The sequence below is a fragment of the Suncus etruscus genome, chromosome 7 (assembly GCF_024139225.1).
Source record: "Suncus etruscus isolate mSunEtr1 chromosome 7, mSunEtr1.pri.cur, whole genome shotgun sequence".
In the NCBI taxonomy this organism is placed as follows: Eukaryota; Metazoa; Chordata; class Mammalia; order Eulipotyphla; family Soricidae; genus Suncus; species Suncus etruscus.
Window position 1 is genome coordinate 98,881,227 of NC_064854.1, and position 17,984 is coordinate 98,899,210.

The 17,984-nt window shown below is 50.9% G+C and overlaps 1 protein-coding gene across 1 annotated transcript in view; it reads left to right on the top strand.

Moving 5' to 3' along the window:
• Positions 1–16,376, top strand: part of KCNJ12 (potassium inwardly rectifying channel subfamily J member 12) — a 39,591-nt gene extending 23,215 nt beyond the window's left edge. Inside the window, exons 2-3 of the mRNA XM_049776903.1 lie at positions 8,396–8,517; positions 14,551–16,376. Of these exons, the coding sequence (XP_049632860.1) occupies positions 14,607–15,905 (1,299 nt within the window). The 5' untranslated portion in view covers positions 8,396–8,517; positions 14,551–14,606 and the 3' untranslated portion in view covers positions 15,906–16,376. The remainder of the gene's footprint in view (positions 1–8,395; positions 8,518–14,550) is intronic.
• The last annotated feature ends 1,608 nt before the right edge of the window (positions 16,377–17,984 follow it).

Genomic DNA, 17,984 nt, shown 5'->3' on the forward strand with positions numbered 1-17,984 from the left:
CTGCCACCATGGCTTGCACCCCGGCCCTGCTCTACCCTAGACATCCTTTCCTTCTCCCAGTCTCCAAGGCAACTCTTCCAGGTCTGGATTCTGTTCAGCATCTTCTGCTGTGGCCTGTACTTCAGTGCTCAAGAGTGGGGAGAGGGGGCACCCCTCATGTGATCTCTTCGTGTGCAAGGCCCAAGGTGATCACTGAAATATTTTCCTATGGGGTCCTGGTAGGGGCAGATAAATCCTCAGCACACTGAAGCCTGGCTGAAAGTAGCATGTTCTTTTTTTTTTTTTTTTGGGCCACACCCGGCGGTGCTCAGGGGTTACTCCTGGCTGTCTGCTCAGAAATAGCTCCTGGCAGGCACGGGGGACCATATGGGACACCGGGATTCGAACCAACCACCTTTGGTCCTGGATCGGCTGATTGCAAGGCAAATGCCACTGTGCTATCTCTCCGGGCCCGAAAGTAGCATGTTCTAACTGGTGGGCTCAGTAGGGCTCAGATAGTAATGGCCAGAACCTTTCCCTCTGGACAGCTCTGTTGTGAGCAGTCACTAAGGGACCCTGTGGAGGATTTTTGCTCCCTAGATCGTAGCTTCATAAACCATGGGTGATAATCCCAGATGAAGTTGCATAACTGAATCTGTAGGGTCACAGTTTTGCTAACAATTTTGCTAGCAGTTTTGCTAACAGTAAAAGCTTCCAAAATGTACAATGACCAACCATGCTGTTACTTGGAGTTGTATCTATCTGGTGGTGCTTACCCATGCTGTCTCCTAGATGACAAGGTGTGAGTGAAGAAAGTTTAGGAAGTCCTGCACGAGAACTTGGCCTTCTATTTTCAGGGGATTGGGTTTCCAAAGGGGTTCAGAGGGTCCACATCTTCAATGGATACTATCAGCTAACCAGGCTATTGGTTCAGCATCTGGTCCAGAGGATGTGGTGTTGCTCAGACCAACAGAGCCAAGAGGCTCCAAGGGAATCCAGGGCTGCACCTGGTGATGCTCAGGGGACTATGTGGTAATGGGAAGTGAACCTAAGTCTGAGGTACACCAGGCACATGCCATAACTGCTGTCCTCTGGTTTTCCTGTTATGAACAGGAGCCCAGAATAAGACCTAGAAGCAGGTGAGGAAATAGGCCCAGAGAAAAGTGACTTGTTGAGGTTTGCAGAGAGCTGTGCTGCAGTGGTTCAGGGGTCACCTACAGCCCCCAATGTCCCTTTGTGGAACAGGCCTTCAGGGTATTCTCTGGCCCTGGAGGCAGAAGGGGCCTTTGTGGCCCTCCCCAAACTCATCCCCTTCGAAGCACTCAGTCCCAGCCCTCTGCCTCAGGGAAGAACCTAGTCCAAGAAGACTCTTTGAGATCTGGGCTGTAACCCCCATCATGGCCTGGTCCTTGACAGAGGGAACTTGGAAGTGGATATGAAAGACTGTAGATGCTTACAGAAGAACAAGGGCCATGCAATTGGCTGGGAAGAGGTAGAGGAATGTCCCGCAGCTCCTGAGCTGCCTCTGGCTGGGAATCTCCTCTCCTCTCCTCTGTCTTCTCTTTCATTTCCTCTCTCTCTTTTCCTGGATCATTCTGCTTCTGCCCTGCTACCCTCCCTCCAGTTCTTTGAACACTAAGAGCCACAGTTTCGCCTGGGGCATTTGTCCCAGCTCTTCCTCTCTGGTCCCTGCACAGATCTTAGATCACGTGCCCTCTCCTCACAGAGGCCTGGTCTGTCTTCCGTGGCCTTGGCAGAAGCAGAGCTACCCTGCTCTGAGGCTGTGGGATTCCCTTTCTAGAATCCAGCTGCAGTATCTGCTCAGGGCTCAGGCTTTGTCAGGGGGGTGAGAGTGACAGGACTGTCCTGGGGGTGGCTGCAGGCTGCATTCTGGGTGCTGTTTCACCCAGGATGTGAAGGGTGGGCTTAGGAGCTGAGGGCCTTCTGGAAACCCTGTCCTGGCCTCCTGCTTGCAAAGGGAGAAACCTGAAAAGGTCCTCATATTCAATTCACATGAATTACACTTCACTTCTTCTTCTTCCTTCCTTCCTTCCTTCCTTCCTTCCTTCCTTCCTTCCTTCCTTCCTTCCTTCCTTCCTTCCTTCCTTCCTTCCTTCCTTCCTTCCTTCCTTCCTTCCTTCCTTCCTTCCTTCCTTCCTTCCTTCCTTCCTTCCTTCCTTCCTTCCTTCCTTCCTTCCTTCCCACCCAGTGGTGTTCAGGGCTCACTCGGGGCTCTGCTTTCAGGGCTCACTCCTGGTGGTGCTCAGAGGACCATATGTTTTGACAGAATCTCACCTGGGGTGGCCACATGCAAGGAAAGTGCCGTACCTGCTGTACTGTCTCTAAACCCATGGATTTTTTTGTTTCCCTTATAAGGACACATTTAGGAAATGAGGACAATGATTGATAGAGACCAGAACAGCTGTTCTTGTGCTCCCTGGAGTGGATGTGTTCATCATGTTTATTGCGGGGCACAGTTCAGGCTTCAAATAGGCTTCACATGGAGTCCAGCTCCTTAGAGAGAAAACAACCCCTCTATGCGGGGCTTTTCCCTGATAGGCACAAGGCAGGCTTGGAGGCTCCAAGAGAAGGTGCTGGCATCCCAGAAGGCAGGATAGCTCCAAGTGAGAGCCAGCTCTGGGCTCAGAGGCTAGAAATATCAGACTTGGCCCTGTACCTACCTGTGCCTTCTTTCCTCTGTCAAAGGTGCTCAGGGTTTCCTCATTTGGAAGATTCTCTGATGCAATTCTAGGAACTCGGTTGTGGGAACTCAACAGAAGACCCTGGGAAAGTTTGGAGGGCTTCACAGAGGAGGTATCTTTGAGCTACAAGGATGAACCACTTTCTAGAATGCAGAATGAGGCACTTTATGATGAGAGGCAAGCTCTCTTTGAGGCATGGGCATTCCTAAGATGATGCTAACTCAATGTCTCTCATGCAAGAAAAGTGCCTCTCAGCCCTGAGTTGCTGTTTATTTTTTTTAACCATATCCCTTTCTCTTGTATTTTGCAAAACCTCTTTACATATGAAGTACCTGAGTCCTTTTTTTTTTTTTTTGTTAATTATTTTAGGACTTGGGAGTGCCTCACCTGGTAGTGTTCATGGGCTACTTCTGACTCTATTCTTGAGGAAATAGCAAAATTTTTCCAGGGGTTTCTCGGGGTGTGGGAGCATACATGGTATTGGGGATTGCATACAAGGCAAGGGCCTTACCTTTATGGATCTCTCTGATCCATATTTATTTTTAATTCATGTGTGTGTGTGTGTGTGTGTGTGTGTATGTTACATCTAATGGTGTTTAGGGCTTTCTCCTGGTTCTGCACTCAGGAATTATTCCTGGCAGTGCTTGGAAAACCACAGGGGATGCCGGTCAGCTATATGCAAGGCAAGTGCCCTACTCACTGTACTATTGCTCCTCTAGCTCCTTACAGGGTTTTATTGAACCCAATAGGATTTTAATAGCACCAACTATGTTTTACTTCTGTTTTATATTTAATTTACTTCTTGTCTGATCTTTACTCTTCAAGTTTATTTTTATCTGGGAGGACACATCTGGCAGTGCTCAGGGATTACTCCTGGGGGGCTCAAGGGACCATATGTCTCGGGAACAAAACCTGGATCTGTCTCGTGCAAGGCAAGTATCCTGCCTGCTGTACTACTGCTATGGTTTCTCTTGCCCCCTTTTAAGACAGTAGGTATATTTTGCCTTTCACTTTGCTTATGATGGATTTCTATAAGCACCAATGGAGATTTTTTTTATGTTAGCAAATCAATATTCCAGCTTTCTCTTTCAAGCTCTTTCTTGTCCCGAGCTGTTAGTCGATTTGTCTCCGGTTTTTGCCCAGGTCTTAAGAAACGTCAGAGATGATTTAAGTCAAGCTTGAGAAATGACAGCAGTCAGAGAGACAGGGGCCATGACACCTAGCTCACTATTCCTTCTGCACTTGCCTCCTCTCATGTCCTTTCCCAACCTGCCATCTGCAGGGTCTGAAGCAAGTTTGGGGGCTCAGAGATGTGATGATGGGAGGCAGGTGGGGTTGGGAAGACTGCTCTGGGCAACCTTCATGAGTGACTTTGCTGACTCTGCACCATAACCCCATGAGATAGATGCTGTTACTATAACCGCACTTGACAGGTAAGAAAATTGGTTCAGAGAGGTTTTATAATTTGCCTAGGGCCACACAGGCTGGTACAAAGATGGTATTTGAACCCCAGCTCTATTGCCTAGAATTCATATTTTCAAATTCCTGCAGTACCAACGTGCTCAGGGTTTACTCCAAACTACTTTTAAGTGATATTAGTGGCTGGACAGAGCCTCATTTTCTTCATCTATTGTGAAGATGCCCCCATACACACATCAGGCACCAAAAATACCCTTTGCCTTCCTTTTATCAGTGTCCCATGGTCTATCAATAACCTCTCCCCTTACCTAGGATTCTGCAATGTGGAGGGGGAAGGGGCCACTGTGGCTTAGTCCCCTTATTTTCATATCACAGAGGCAGGTGGAGCCTTTCCAGTCCATGCATGAGGGATAGTGCTGGGACTGTCTATGGGTCTGCAGGACCCAAAACCCCTCATGCTGGGCTCTCTACTTCAGCTACCCCTTAGGAAGAAACCCCCACCTCCCATACCCCCTCTTTGTTTAAATCTGTTTGAGGCTCCAACAGTACTGGTGATTTTGGTTTCAATGATGCTCACCAGGGCGCCCCCTGCAGGCAGGCTGGTTTACCTCTAAGTCCCAGGGGGCCCACTGAACCAGTCTTTGAGCAGACCCACTTTGAGGGTCTGGATCTATAATACAGTGGGTAGGGAACTTGCCTTGCACACAGCCAACTTAGGTACACAGCCAACTTGGGTTTGATCCCCAGCATCCCATATGGTTCCCTGAGTACTGCCAGGAATGTTTCCTGAGCACAGAGCCAGAAGGAACATCACTGGATGGGGCCTCCAAATAAACAAAGAGTTCAGATTAAAGCTTTAGAAGAAAAAAAGAAAGTAACTATAAGATGGAGCCCCAGAAAGGGATGGAGAACTACTCCAGGTCACACAGCAAAATGGGACAGAGTAAGGGCCTTACAGGGGTCATGAAATCCTAAGAACTGCCAGGTCCTGCAGGATCCTGGGCCTCAAAGCCCAACAGGGGGCCATGTCTGTAGCCAACTTCTTAGCAGAGGGTGCCTGGGAGCCTCTGTCCTCTGCTGCTTTGGGGGCCTGGGGCCAAGGACACCCTGTCTCTCCAACCCCCACAGCCCAGGGAAAGATGCTCTCAAGATAAAAATACCCTTGGAAACATGTCCTGTGCCTGGCATGACCTGCCATCCACCATCAGGGCTAGAACCTCCTGCTTTGACTTCATTTCAGGGTTCAGAGAGAGGTGACTGTTCTCCTAATTCTTCAGAGCAGCCCATGGCTGAGGCTTGTCTGTGCTGCCCACATCCTGGGAATGAGAGGGGCACAAGACCTTCAGTTTGCTGTGATGAGTGCAGCGAGTGGACTGGCTCAGGGCCCTGCTCCAGTCTGTTGGGCAGTTTCACATAGGCACATGGCTGTCGTGGACTTATCTTTCATCTGGGGTAGTTGGTGCTATGTGCTGGAAAACCCTCCTCTGAACCTGCTTGTCTGACTTGGATGGAAACTCTGTGTGACCTCCCGCAGTTTCTCTGGGAAGGTAGGGCTGACTCTATTTTTTGTTTAATTTTTTTTGTTTTTGTTTTGGGGCCACACCCAAAATGTGCTCAGGGATCGCCCCTAGTGGTGCCCTGGAAACCATGTGGGGGTGCTGGGGATTGAACCTGGTTTGGCCGGATGTGCCAGAAAAACACTCTACCTGTTCCTGCCATGTCAAACCATTTTATAGAGGAAGACACTGAGGCCCAGTTCCAGGGGTCAGACCAAGCTTGTGTGCAGGACAGGGCTCACTGGCCCCTCAAGGGCCCCTCCCCAGGGCAGGCTGTGCTGACCCTGGCAGCTGTGTCTCCTGTTGCTCCGCCATGTCAGGCCCTGTGCCCAGCACACGCTGCCCTTGCCACCTTGGGTGTCTGAGGAAGACTGGCCTGCAGGCTCGTCAGCCCATTGTGCAGAGGCGGAAGCTGCGCCTCCGGAAGGGGAAGTGCCTTGCCTGCTCGGCACCCGCAGCAGTTTCAGCCCCACCCCTGCTGGGTGGAGGAGTACCAGGGTGGGTGGGGTCCACCCATCCAATCTCACTCAGCTGCCCCTCCTTGGCATGCAAGCCCTGTCCTCACATGGCCCCCCACTGGACTAGTGATTGGACTCTAGGGAAGCACTGGACACTCCAGCTGGCCAAGTTCTTCCATAGGCTTTAATGGCCACTGTGGGGACCATGGGGGAGCCCAAGTCAGATGCCTGGGCTGGTATCTCTGCTGCCACACAGCTTTGATGTGACTAGGTGACTAGGAGCCACTTGTGTTTTTCTTCTGAGTCTCAGTTTCTCTCTGTATAGAATGGAGCTCAGTTGAGATAGTGCCCTATCTGCAGATGAAAACAAGTTTGATTGAGTTTGTTTTCATCTATGAGGGAGGCAAAATGAATTCCCTCATTTTGAGTTTGTGGGTTGGGAAAAAAAAACATTTAAAAAGCAGGGCCACTGTGGGCCACAAGCAAAATTAAAACAAAAAAGTGGGGCTGGAGAGATAGCATAGTGATCTTTGCCTTGCACAGAGCACACATGGGTTCAGTCCTCGGCATTCCATTCTAACCTTCCTTAGAGGGCCAGGAAAATATTGAAGAAGGTGATATTGGAGACCCCTACCAGGGCCTTAGCTTTTCGGCCCTTTATCTGCCTGTGTCCTGTGGGCTCGGAAGGTAGAAACAGCTGAGGCCAGAGCTAAGCAGTGTGGCTGCCCTCAAGAGGGAAGTGTGACATCAGAGATTTGGGCACAGGTCCTCAGCTTGACAGCCCTAGCATTTGACTCTGGTCTTTATGAGGCTGCTCTTTCCCCACCATCTTCAAAAGTGGAAAGTTTGAGGGAGCATATGGAAGGGCCTGATGCAGCTGCTCACAGGGAGTGAGGAGAGATGGATGGCAGGGACTGAACTGAGCATCTTTTCAGATTGTTTTGCTTTTGGGTCACACCTGGTGATGCTCAGAGGTTATTCCTGACTTTGTGCACCAGTCATCTTTTCTGGTAGTGCTCAGGTGATTCTTTGGGGGTGCTGGAGATCAAGCCCGAGTTGGCCACATGCAAGGCAAGTGCCCTATCTGCAGTACTATCATTCCAGCCCCTGAATGGGGCATCTTGAGGAATGCTGGCCATCCCCTTTCAAAGTAAAACAAGACCCAGAGAGAGGAAGTGACTCAGGCCACTGTCATACAGGAGTGAAACCAGTGTTGAGTTTTGAACCCAGGTCTGTGTTCTTAAGCCAGTGCTGTTGCCTACCCTAGGAGGCTCATATTACAGGGGTGATTCACCCATACTTCTAATCCCATCCAGAAAAGCAAGTGTCGCTGTGGATGCAGCCAGCTCCGGATTGTGAAAGGATGAGAGGCTCAGGTCTCTTGTCTGGTGGGCGGAAGTGGGAAGGACTTCTTAAGTTGGAAAGGTGACCTAAAGGGAATGGGAAGACTTCCTTTCTACCACATGCTATCCTGGTCTTCAGGGACTGCTAGGGAATAAAACGGGGCGTCTTTTTCACAGATGGAAAAACTGAGGCTAGAAGTTTACCTAGATACACTTGATGCATGTATGCTCAAGGCAAGTCTCTTTCAGGTTTCTGATTTGCCCCTATCTATCTACTCAGCCACAGTTATAATCCACCCTCCCAACACCAGCTGTCTACTCTCATAATAATCTACTCATCCCTTTATCTTTCCCTCTTCTCTTCTTCTCTTCTCTCCTTTCTCCTCTTCATCTGTTTATCCAGACATCCTTCCACCCTCCCATTCTTTCCTCCTTCCATCTATCTTTCCATTCTTTCCTTCATCCATCCATCTACCCATCCGTCTATCAATCAATCTCTCTAGAGTTCCTTGACTGGGCCCTGGAATACTGACCAGGAGCTGAAAATAGGGGCTTAAACTCCCACAACTTGCTTATTCTTCTTTTCTGGCATGGGAATAGCAGTCATTCCAACCTTGTGGGATTGGTGTGGATTACATGAGTTGATGTTTGTAGAAGACCTACCACAGTGTCTGAAATATCTGATAACTATCTGCTGTCATTTTCTCTTGGGATATATTCTGCTCCATCTTCCTCTGGTTCTGAAAGATTGCTGTGGGCAGAGCCACATGCTGTGAAACTCTGAGGCAACAGAGGTGAATCTGGAGGTCACTTCTGCCCCTCACAGCATCCAGGGGAAGTAAGCAGAAGTGTGATTTCAACATGGAAATTTCTGGATTTTGAACTCCACTGTTGAGAACAGCATTGTCCATAATTTGGCTTTGCTCTGTTCACTTTAGGCCCTTCCTGCGACGGGTTCCTTTCCAGTTGACGCCTGGGAAATGGCAGCTGCTGCTAGGACAACCTTAAAGACAGCCAACTGCCTGCTCAGCACAGTTACTTAGAAGAGAGGATTCAAAAGGTAAGATTCAGGTCAATGAGCAGTATCCATCTAGTCACCTCTTCAACCATAGAGATGTACTCAATAGATGAAAATATCTGCTTGTGTATCAGTTTACTCATCAGCTTTTTATTCACTCATCTCTACCCATACATCCCCATCTGTCTTACCACTGTTCTATCCATCCACCTATCCAACTCATCCACCATCTTTCCATCCTTGTATTCATTCACTCACCTGCCCATTCATGCAACCTTCTATCCACCCATTCATCCATATATTGGTTCATCCTCCCAGCAATTCAGACATCTACCCATCTGTCAGTCCCACTTAGTGACCTGTATGCTAAACTATACAGATATGAGTCTGTCTATATATTAGTTCATTCATTCCTCATTCATCTCTTTAAGCTGCTCATTCCGGTATTTTTTCATCTGCTTAAGAGGCAATTTCCTCGGCACCCCCTTCTCTAATAGACCTATATCAGCCTCTGTAAGCCTTGGAGGTAGGCTAGAAGTGGATCATTGGCAAGGTGGATTCCACAAAGTGGAAAATACTACCTAACATGAAAATTCCAGGTCTGTGGAGAGTCAAGAAGGGCTTTGTGAAAGGGGTGATGTTGAGTTGTTGCTTAGTGGAGATGTACCACGTTCTTGGGATCTGTGATTTGGAGATTGCATCACATGGGTTGTCAAAAAATTCGTCAAGGAGCCTGTTCCTGTTGTTGTTTTCTGACAGGAGACACCCAAACAAAAGGGAGGAGTTGGATGGATAACAGGGAGTAGGAAGGTTTTGGAGGAGAGGAGAAGTTGCCTTTGCCACATGGAGATCAATCAGACAACTGGGAAGGATTCTTGGGTTCAAGACCCTGAGGAGAGGGACACTTGAGGCCTTTGTGGGTTTACTTAGTGAGAAGAAATCTTAGGTAAAAATAAGGAAAGTGATCCCAGGAAGGAAGGGAAACTATTTGGTGTGTGCTATAGGCAAAGTAACTGCAGGGATGACTGGAGTGACCCCTGGGACAACTGCCCAGAGGATGCCTATGGGGAACAGAGAGCTCCTTGTAATATATGAACAGAGGATGTATCTTGTCATTGACTACTCATAGTGTGTGCAAAGCATCTTCTAGCTGTCAGAAAGAGCCTTAAGGCTAAAGATTTGATAGTGGTCAGAAGTGGCTTGGAGAGAGTTGAGTACCAATAACCCCTCTCCCTGGTACCTATCTCTGCTGATTCTTTTTTTTTGCCCCTCCCCTCTGCTGATCTTTTGAGCACTAGTATCGACTTGGCACTATGTGAATCCTAGATGTTTACAGATCATGGTGTAATCATGGTGTAATCATGATGTAATCATGTTTACAGATCATGGTGTAGGCAGAGGCCCTAAGCACAGGTAGAGGAAGTTGAGCCTAGTGATTGTCTTCTCTTCCAACTGGAAAAATGCTGTCTCTCTTCCTCTCTCTCCCAGCTCTCTTTCAAGCCAACTTTTGGCTCTCCTCGGTCAAACTCTCTTCCTGGACCCTGATATAACACCTTTCCTCCTTCAGCATCTTGCATTATTATATTTGTCATTGTTGGCCTATCCTGCTTTATCCAGGCCCTGTTCTGCCTCTCACTTCTGTGTGGCTGAGTAAGGCACCCCCCACAACACACACACTGTGAGTCTCTGTCTTTCTATCTACGTTAAAGATTTAGTTTTTAAAGTCCTCATGCTAAACCTGATGGATAGTGGCAGGAGTAGGAAAAATAGTAAAGTGAGCCTGGATCAGTAAGAGAAGGTTCAGGGATGGATTAGTGATGTCTGCCATGGACATAGGCAGAAGTAGTTGGATTAGTGATATCTGCCTCCTGCACACACATGGGTAGTGGTGTATAAAAGCCTTCTACTGGCTTTCCTTGAACAGATGATTACTCAGAATTCTTTCAGTAGTATGACTAGATCATGTAGGATAAGATTGAGGTTATTCAGTGCCCTGATTTAGATTTCTAAGCAAGATCAGAATTCTGTTATGACCAGGGATTCCGGTGTATATGTCTTCCCTCTGCTTCCGAGGGCTAAGATTTGGGACCAACACATGGGATTCAGTTCTGAACCTGGAATCTGTGTCCTGTCCTGGGGCCTGAGGAGGATGGGAGCATGAGTATTCTTTCATTTCCCACAGTAGGAACTCCGTAAAGGCTGTTTGACTCTGAACAATGAGTCAGTCTTTCTGAAGTTCAGTTTCCTCAATTGGAAAATGGCGATAATAATTATAATGTCATAGGGATTAAATGAGTTAGTTTGAGCTCTTGGCACAGCTCCTGACAGTAGCATGAGCTTAATAAATATTGATATTAGGCTCTTGTCTCTGTAGGATCCCATTGACCTGGGCCCCTGACAGAGGGACATCCTCCATTTGAAGCCCCTCCATCAATCTGCTTGGTCAGTGCAGCTGGGATGAGCCCAAACCTTACCTTGGTCTACTCTCAGATGTTATTGAAACCAGAGGTGCCTAGAGCCTCAGGGCACTGGATGAGAGGGTGTCCTACTCCATTAAAGCTACCTCCCAGTGACTTTTGGGGCCCGCCCTTGGATCATGTGGCTTCTACCTCTAAAAGCTCTCCATGTAGGCTGGGCAGTACTAAGAGCATGCTGAGTGTCTGGTCTCTGTCTGCTGCACTGTTGCTGGTGGGGAAGGGGCTCCAGGAAGCGGGGCTTTGGGCGGTTTTGCCACCTCCCACAGGTCAGTTCTTGCCACTGCTCTAGGCCTTCTGCACTTGCTTTTCTTTCTAAGCTTGGTCCTCTCCTATAGCTCAGGGAGGAACTCCAGGCCTCTCTCCTATTTTCCTCCCAGAAAACTCTCCATCTGCCATGAGCCTCACTCTCCGATCTTCTCTTAGGCTGTGAGTTGCCTGTGCCCTGGGGTGAGCTTTAGTCTTGGATCTTCCTCCTATCAAATAACCTCTTTGCTTGTTTTTTTAGCACAAGCTCTCTCAACATTTTTTCAGCACAAGCTCTCACAAGCTATCTCTCCTCTCTCTCTCTCTCTCTCTCTCTCTCTCTCTCTCTCTCTCTCTCTCTCTCTCACACACACACACACACACACACACACACACCTCCCCCAAAAATGGGGACCACACTAATCTGTCCCTGCCCCAAATCCCACCTGAGGGTAATTGTCTGTCAATAGTCGAAGTAGAACCATTGGAGACAGAAGAGCACAGTGATCTTTGTGTGTGTCTGTGTATCTGTGTCTGTCTGTCTGTGTCTGTCCTTGCGGTGATTGATTAGTCTGTGGCACTGGCTCTGATGTTCCTCTTCTTGAACTTTCCCTGTGGCACTGTATTCACCAGGTGTCCAAGAAGGACTCCCCTTACCTGCAGCATAGTGCCATGGGGGAAAAAAGAGCATGATCATAGGCACAAGGGGCTGAGGACAGGGCAATACTGGGGCCTCCTCTACTTCTTTTTCTATTCCTCGGTTTCTGGAATCTGCTTCAGCTGGAGAAATGGGGGAGTAGGTATGAGTGTGGTCTTCATTCACACTATGTACATCAAAGGAAGAACCTGTGTGATACATCCCAGATGGTCCCCAGTCAGAGACCCATCAACCACTGTCGCATCCCTGCCTGCTTGAAAGCTGCTGGGGATGTGGCTGTGCAGCATGTGGACAGTGCACCAGGCCCAGCTCTCCTGGCCTTTGATTCTTGCAATTCTGTTCCTGCAGGCTTCTAGCTGCTCAGAGCACCAGTGGAGCAGCCATGACCCGCTGGACATCACTGAAGGCCTTCAGGTCACACAAATCCACCCCTTTCCAGCCAGTGACCTCTCGGCGGCATCTGAGTGCCCCAACCCTGGCCACCACCCCCCAGAGGGCCCAGAAATCTGGGGCTGGGCCACCTTCCAGGCACAATCCCAGGGGTCCCCGTCAACACCGGCTCCCTGCTTCCTGGCCCAGGCAGAAGCAGCATCAATCTTTATGGCCTCAGACCCAGGGTGAGGTGGTTAACTGTGGGGACAGGCACAGCAGTGTGAGGTACCTACCCACAGCTGGTGATCTTGTATTGGATTGAAGGGCTTCAAGTCAGCGCTCCTGAAAATGGGCTGTGTAGCTTTGAGACTGTTGCCAAACCTCTCTGAGCCTCTGTTCTGAGAGTGGAGTAACAGATCTTTCAAGTGGCTCCCTCTGGGCTGTGGCAAGGATGACTCAGAGTATTTACTGATGAAGGCTAGCCAGCTCTTGGGAGGGTAGCCAGGGTCTTGAGAAGTTTCAGGGAGTTTGAGAAGCTGCTCTGTATAGCAGGAGAATCTGTATCCAGGTGTCCTGGAACTGCAAGCCCTAGGCACTCAGCAATGGGTGACTAGAACAAACTCTGGGCAGGTTTTGAGACTGCTTGATCCAATGGGCTTCCTTGTCATCTGTCTCCCAGATGTCATGTGCAGAGGGCAAAGGTCATGTCCCCATTCAGGCTCTGACTGCACCAAGTCTCACAGAGCAATGCTGAAACACAAGTTGATCCCATCCTGTTTCTGGCTTCCATGTCCTTGTCTTTAAACTGAGGATACTGAGGGATTCTGGGTGAGGAGAGCTGAGGGCATGGCCCCATTTATTTGGCACATGCTCAATATTCCTGCTCCCTGGACTATCTTCCATGGGTGCTCCCCAGCATGCCAGCTTTCTGGCTCTGACCTCAGAGTGAGACTGGCTGGGGCTTGAGGACCCCATGGGAAGTCTGCACACTCTCAGGGCACCCGTATCCTTGCACCCCATCCACCCCATGGCTGCCATCCTTCTTGGGAAAGGCCATCTGGCTCCAGAGCCGCTTGGCTTCTGTAGATGGGCATGTCACAGCACAGCAGCACAGAGCCAGCAGGGCAGCAGGAGGGACAACTGCTTGCTTGTGTCCTGGGGGGCTGGATGATTGTGCCCCACTGTGAGACCAGGACTCGTCGGGCCTCGGGTGCTCACTGTGGGGTGTGCCAGGGATTCCTGGGGCACACAAACTGCAGATGACAGGCTAGCCAGTGCTCCTCCCCAAGTGGCTGAGGACTGTGCCACTCCCAAGTGCTCTCCACTTGCTTTTGCTTAGATCTGCAAATGGCTGAGCTCAGCCAGTAAGTGCCCCTGGGTGCTTCTCTTCTCCTAGATGAGAGGCTGTAGGCAGAATAAAGGCAGAGTGTGAGCCTCAGTCACGGGGTGTTGGGCCACATGGGGGTGTCTTCAGGGCTAGGATCCGCTCTGGGCTCTGGAAATGAGACAGCAGAGAGCAAACTGCAAACTCTGTACGAGGAGATGCGGTGCAGCTGCACGCAGTAGGCCTTGTGCTCATTGTCGCTTTTGTAGAAGTTGGAACTTCCAATGTGGCTGGGGGTCCTAGGTGGGCTGCACACTACTGAGGGTATAGGGTGAAGGGCTCTGGGGACATTGGATGCCGGCCTGGAGGAGGTGAATATCCAAGGCAGGGTAGGGCAGAGGCCAGGAGGTGAGATCTGGTGCCTCCTATACCTGCAGACTGTGCTGATGAGCAGAAAAAGACCAACAGGCTCCTGTGGGTCGGGAGCAGAAAGACTGATATGAGTATACGGGCAAAGATGGGTGACAATGAATCAGACAGTACAGCATATAGGGAGATTGCCTTGAACACAACTGGTCTAGGCTCTATCCCCAGCACCTCAGACAGTCCCCTAAGCATGTAATCTCTGAGCTTAGAAGCAGGAGTCAGCTCTGAGCATAGTTGGGAGTTGTCTGAAAAAACAATGAAAATTAAAATAGAAAAGATGGCTGATAATGAACTATGGACTGAAAGGGCAGTAACCAGGGTTAGGTATGAGCTAGAGACTGAAAGTAGTTTTAGGTGTGAGGGTGCAAGTGATTGAGGAATGATCCAGGGGTTTGGGCTGTAGACTCTGATGAACTCGGGAGGGCTGGTGACAATTCTCTCAGCAGAGAAGGTGAGTTTGGAAGTGGCTCAGTGGGATGGAAGCTTCATGCTCAGGTACTTCTGAGGGCCCAGGGGCAGAAGGGAATCAGTGTGACACATGCTGTCTCCCAGCCCTCCTGTCTTCTGTGTTGCAGGTGCTGCCCCACCTGGAGCTGGCCTGGGGGTGAGCCAGGGCCCCCCTGCCCCCGGGATGACCGCAGCTGGCCGGGCCAACCCCTATAGCATCGTGTCATCCGAAGAGGACGGGCTACATCTGGTCACCATGTCGGGAGCCAACGGCTTCGGAAACGGGAAGGTGCACACGAGGCGCAGGTGCCGGAACCGATTCGTCAAGAAGAACGGCCAATGCAACATCGAATTTGCCAACATGGACGAGAAGTCGCAGCGCTACCTGGCAGACATGTTCACCACCTGCGTGGACATCCGCTGGCGCTACATGCTGCTCATCTTCTCGCTGGCCTTCCTCGCCTCCTGGCTGCTCTTCGGTGTCATCTTCTGGGTCATCGCCGTAGCCCATGGAGACCTGGAGCCGGCCGAGGGCCGAGCAGCTCGCACGCCCTGCGTCATGCATGTGCATGGCTTCATGGCAGCCTTCCTCTTCTCCATCGAGACACAGACCACCATCGGCTATGGGCTGCGCTGTGTGACGGAGGAGTGCCCAGTGGCCGTGTTCATGGTGGTGGCACAGTCTATCGTAGGCTGCATCATCGACTCCTTCATGATCGGGGCCATCATGGCCAAGATGGCTAGGCCCAAGAAGCGGGCCCAGACGCTTCTCTTTAGTCACAATGCCGTGGTGGCCCTGCGTGACGGCAAGCTCTGTCTCATGTGGCGTGTGGGGAACCTGCGCAAGAGCCACATCGTGGAAGCCCACGTGAGGGCCCAGCTCATCAAACCCCGAGTCACAGAGGAGGGAGAGTACATCCCCCTGGACCAGATCGACATCGACGTGGGCTTTGACAAGGGCCTGGACCGCATCTTCCTGGTGTCACCCATCACCATCCTACACGAGATCGACGAGGCCAGTCCGCTCTTCGGCATCAGCCGGCAGGACCTGGAGACGGACGACTTCGAGATTGTGGTCATCCTGGAGGGCATGGTGGAAGCCACAGCCATGACCACACAGGCCCGCAGTTCCTACCTGGCCAACGAGATCCTGTGGGGCCACCGCTTTGAGCCTGTGCTCTTTGAGGAGAAGAACCAGTACAAGATTGATTACTCCCACTTCCACAAGACCTATGAGGTGCCCTCCACGCCTCGCTGCAGCGCTAAGGACCTGGTGGAGAACAAGTTCCTGCTGCCCAGTGCCAACTCCTTCTGCTACGAGAATGAGCTGGCCTTCCTGAGCCGGGATGAGGAGGACGAGGTGGACGGAGACCAGGACGGCTGCAGCCCCCAGGCCAGGCATGACTTTGACAGACCTCAGGTGGGAGGTGGGGGCAGCAGCGCCCTGGATCAGAGGCCCTACAGGCGAGAGTCAGAAATCTGAGCCGCCCTTCACCCCTTAGCCAAGGTGCCAAGTCCGACACCCCCACCAGGGAGACGCCTTCGGACCAAGGGGGCCTGGGTTTGAGCTGAGTAGGCCTGGTCCCCCGACTCACGTGGACTCCGTAGCGTCTTAGATGTTTTAGGTTTCTTCACGATGGCTGCAGAAGCTGGATGGGAAAGAGTGTGGCCCTCTGCTTCGGCAGCGGGCACGGCTCAGGAATGGGGTGGTGGCCATGGGAATGGGGACAGCCCCAGGAGCCAGGGTCCATGACCTGAGCACAGAGTCTCAACCTGCTCAGAATGGAGTCCACGGTGACCGCCGCTGGGGGCAAAAGAGGCAGGTTGTGATGCCCCTGGCTGGTTTTTAATCTGGGGGTGGGAAACACCGGGTTTATGGCTTTCTCAACCTTAGCTTGAGTAAGACTGTTTACAAGTAATAATACTAATGATAATAATAACAATAATATAATAATTATGTGATTGAAAATTTTTTTAATTTGTGGGCAGGAGGGTGGGGGGAGGGCTATTAGAGTTCTATTGGTCTGCTGGGATTTAGGCAGCAGGATGGAAGCTCCAGAAGGTTCCCTGAGGCTGGTCTGGCTTCTCTGTGAAGGTGGTGCTTACCCATAGTTCTCTCTGCTCCTGGAGCAAATTTGGCTCTGTCAAAGCCATTGCGAGGGAACGGGGACCGGGAAAACACCAGATTGAGCTTTTTGGGGTTTGACTCTGTGCCTCAGTGTGCATCTCAGATGGCCACTGGATGCTTTTCTTCTCTTTCTTGGGCTTCCGAGACTCCTTTTACAGTGGCCACCAGGTAGGACAGGTAGGCAGGGCTGATCCTGGCAGTGAGTGGGGGTCCTGGCTCTGCAGAACTGGATGGCCCCTCTCCCCATGGGGCCCAGTATGAGTTGTGCCTTAGAGACCCCAGGGGTCCAGCTCCAGTTGTTTCTGTTTTTATGGAACTTGCCCATCTTTCACTAGGGAGGTCTAAAGAAGCCAGGCTGAGCTGGCACTCATACCTGCCCCCCAAGGACGCCAAACCTGAGCTATGTGGGGGTAGGGAGAGTCCAGGCAGGGCAGCGAGGCTCTGCCAGCTGCTTGGGTGCAAATAGATGTTTAGAGATATGGACCACCAGGAGTGTGACTACCAATGGTTGCCTGTGTCAGGCCCTTGAGTCACTTACTGTCACTGACGATGCCACTGTTGGCCTGTGAGCCAGCCCTAGACCTGGAGTTTTCTGGTCTGGTCTTGTTTTAGCAGAGGAAAAAGTGGAAGGGCCAGGCCTGCTAAGACCATTATCCTCAGGGGCCAGGCCCATCTGAAATCAAACATCATGAAGCCTGTCTGTCCAGGTTGTACAATCTGTGTCCCAAGACAGCTCACAGAAGAGAAAAACAGGCCCAAGTGGAGAACTGAGGCACGGTGGGTGGGGTGAGTGAGACAAGGCCTCTTTCTCCCTCTCACCCTTGTAGCAGCTGGAGATTTGGCTCCAATTTAGGGACCATGGGGATTTTGAGGGTTTCTTCCCCCTAGTCCCTTGGGGTCCCCCAGGCCTAGGCCCTGAAGTTGGTAGACTTCAGAAGGCCTGGACAGGCACAGGTGCCACCATAATTTCTGGCAAGATATTTTCCTCTCAGGCTATTCTGGAAGCAGGGGGTATCAACTCCTTCAGGCCCTAAGCCCACTGGCTTTCTGAGCCTTTGTTCTGGAGATCTGGGGGTATTGGTGAATCTGGGAGTGCTCACCCAACCCCAATATCCAGCTGAGATCATCAGGCTGAGCCCAGTCACTGGCAGCCTGGATAGGGGCCCATGGTCCCCTCGGCCCAGTGGCCAGAGACCCTCCCAGGGAGGTATCGGCCAGCCTTGCACACCCCTCCAGAGAGGAATCCGCAACCTCCAGGCTGCTAAGGCCTGGGCCAGCTCAGGGGCGTTGTGCTCCCCTTGGATGGATCAGGCTCAACACAGCAGGAAACAGCTCCATTAGCTCCACCTGACAAGGCCGAGGCCGTCTTTGACTGCTCCTCCCTGCTCCTCCCCTATGTTGTCTGTTCCTTATTCATCATTTATTTATTATTGC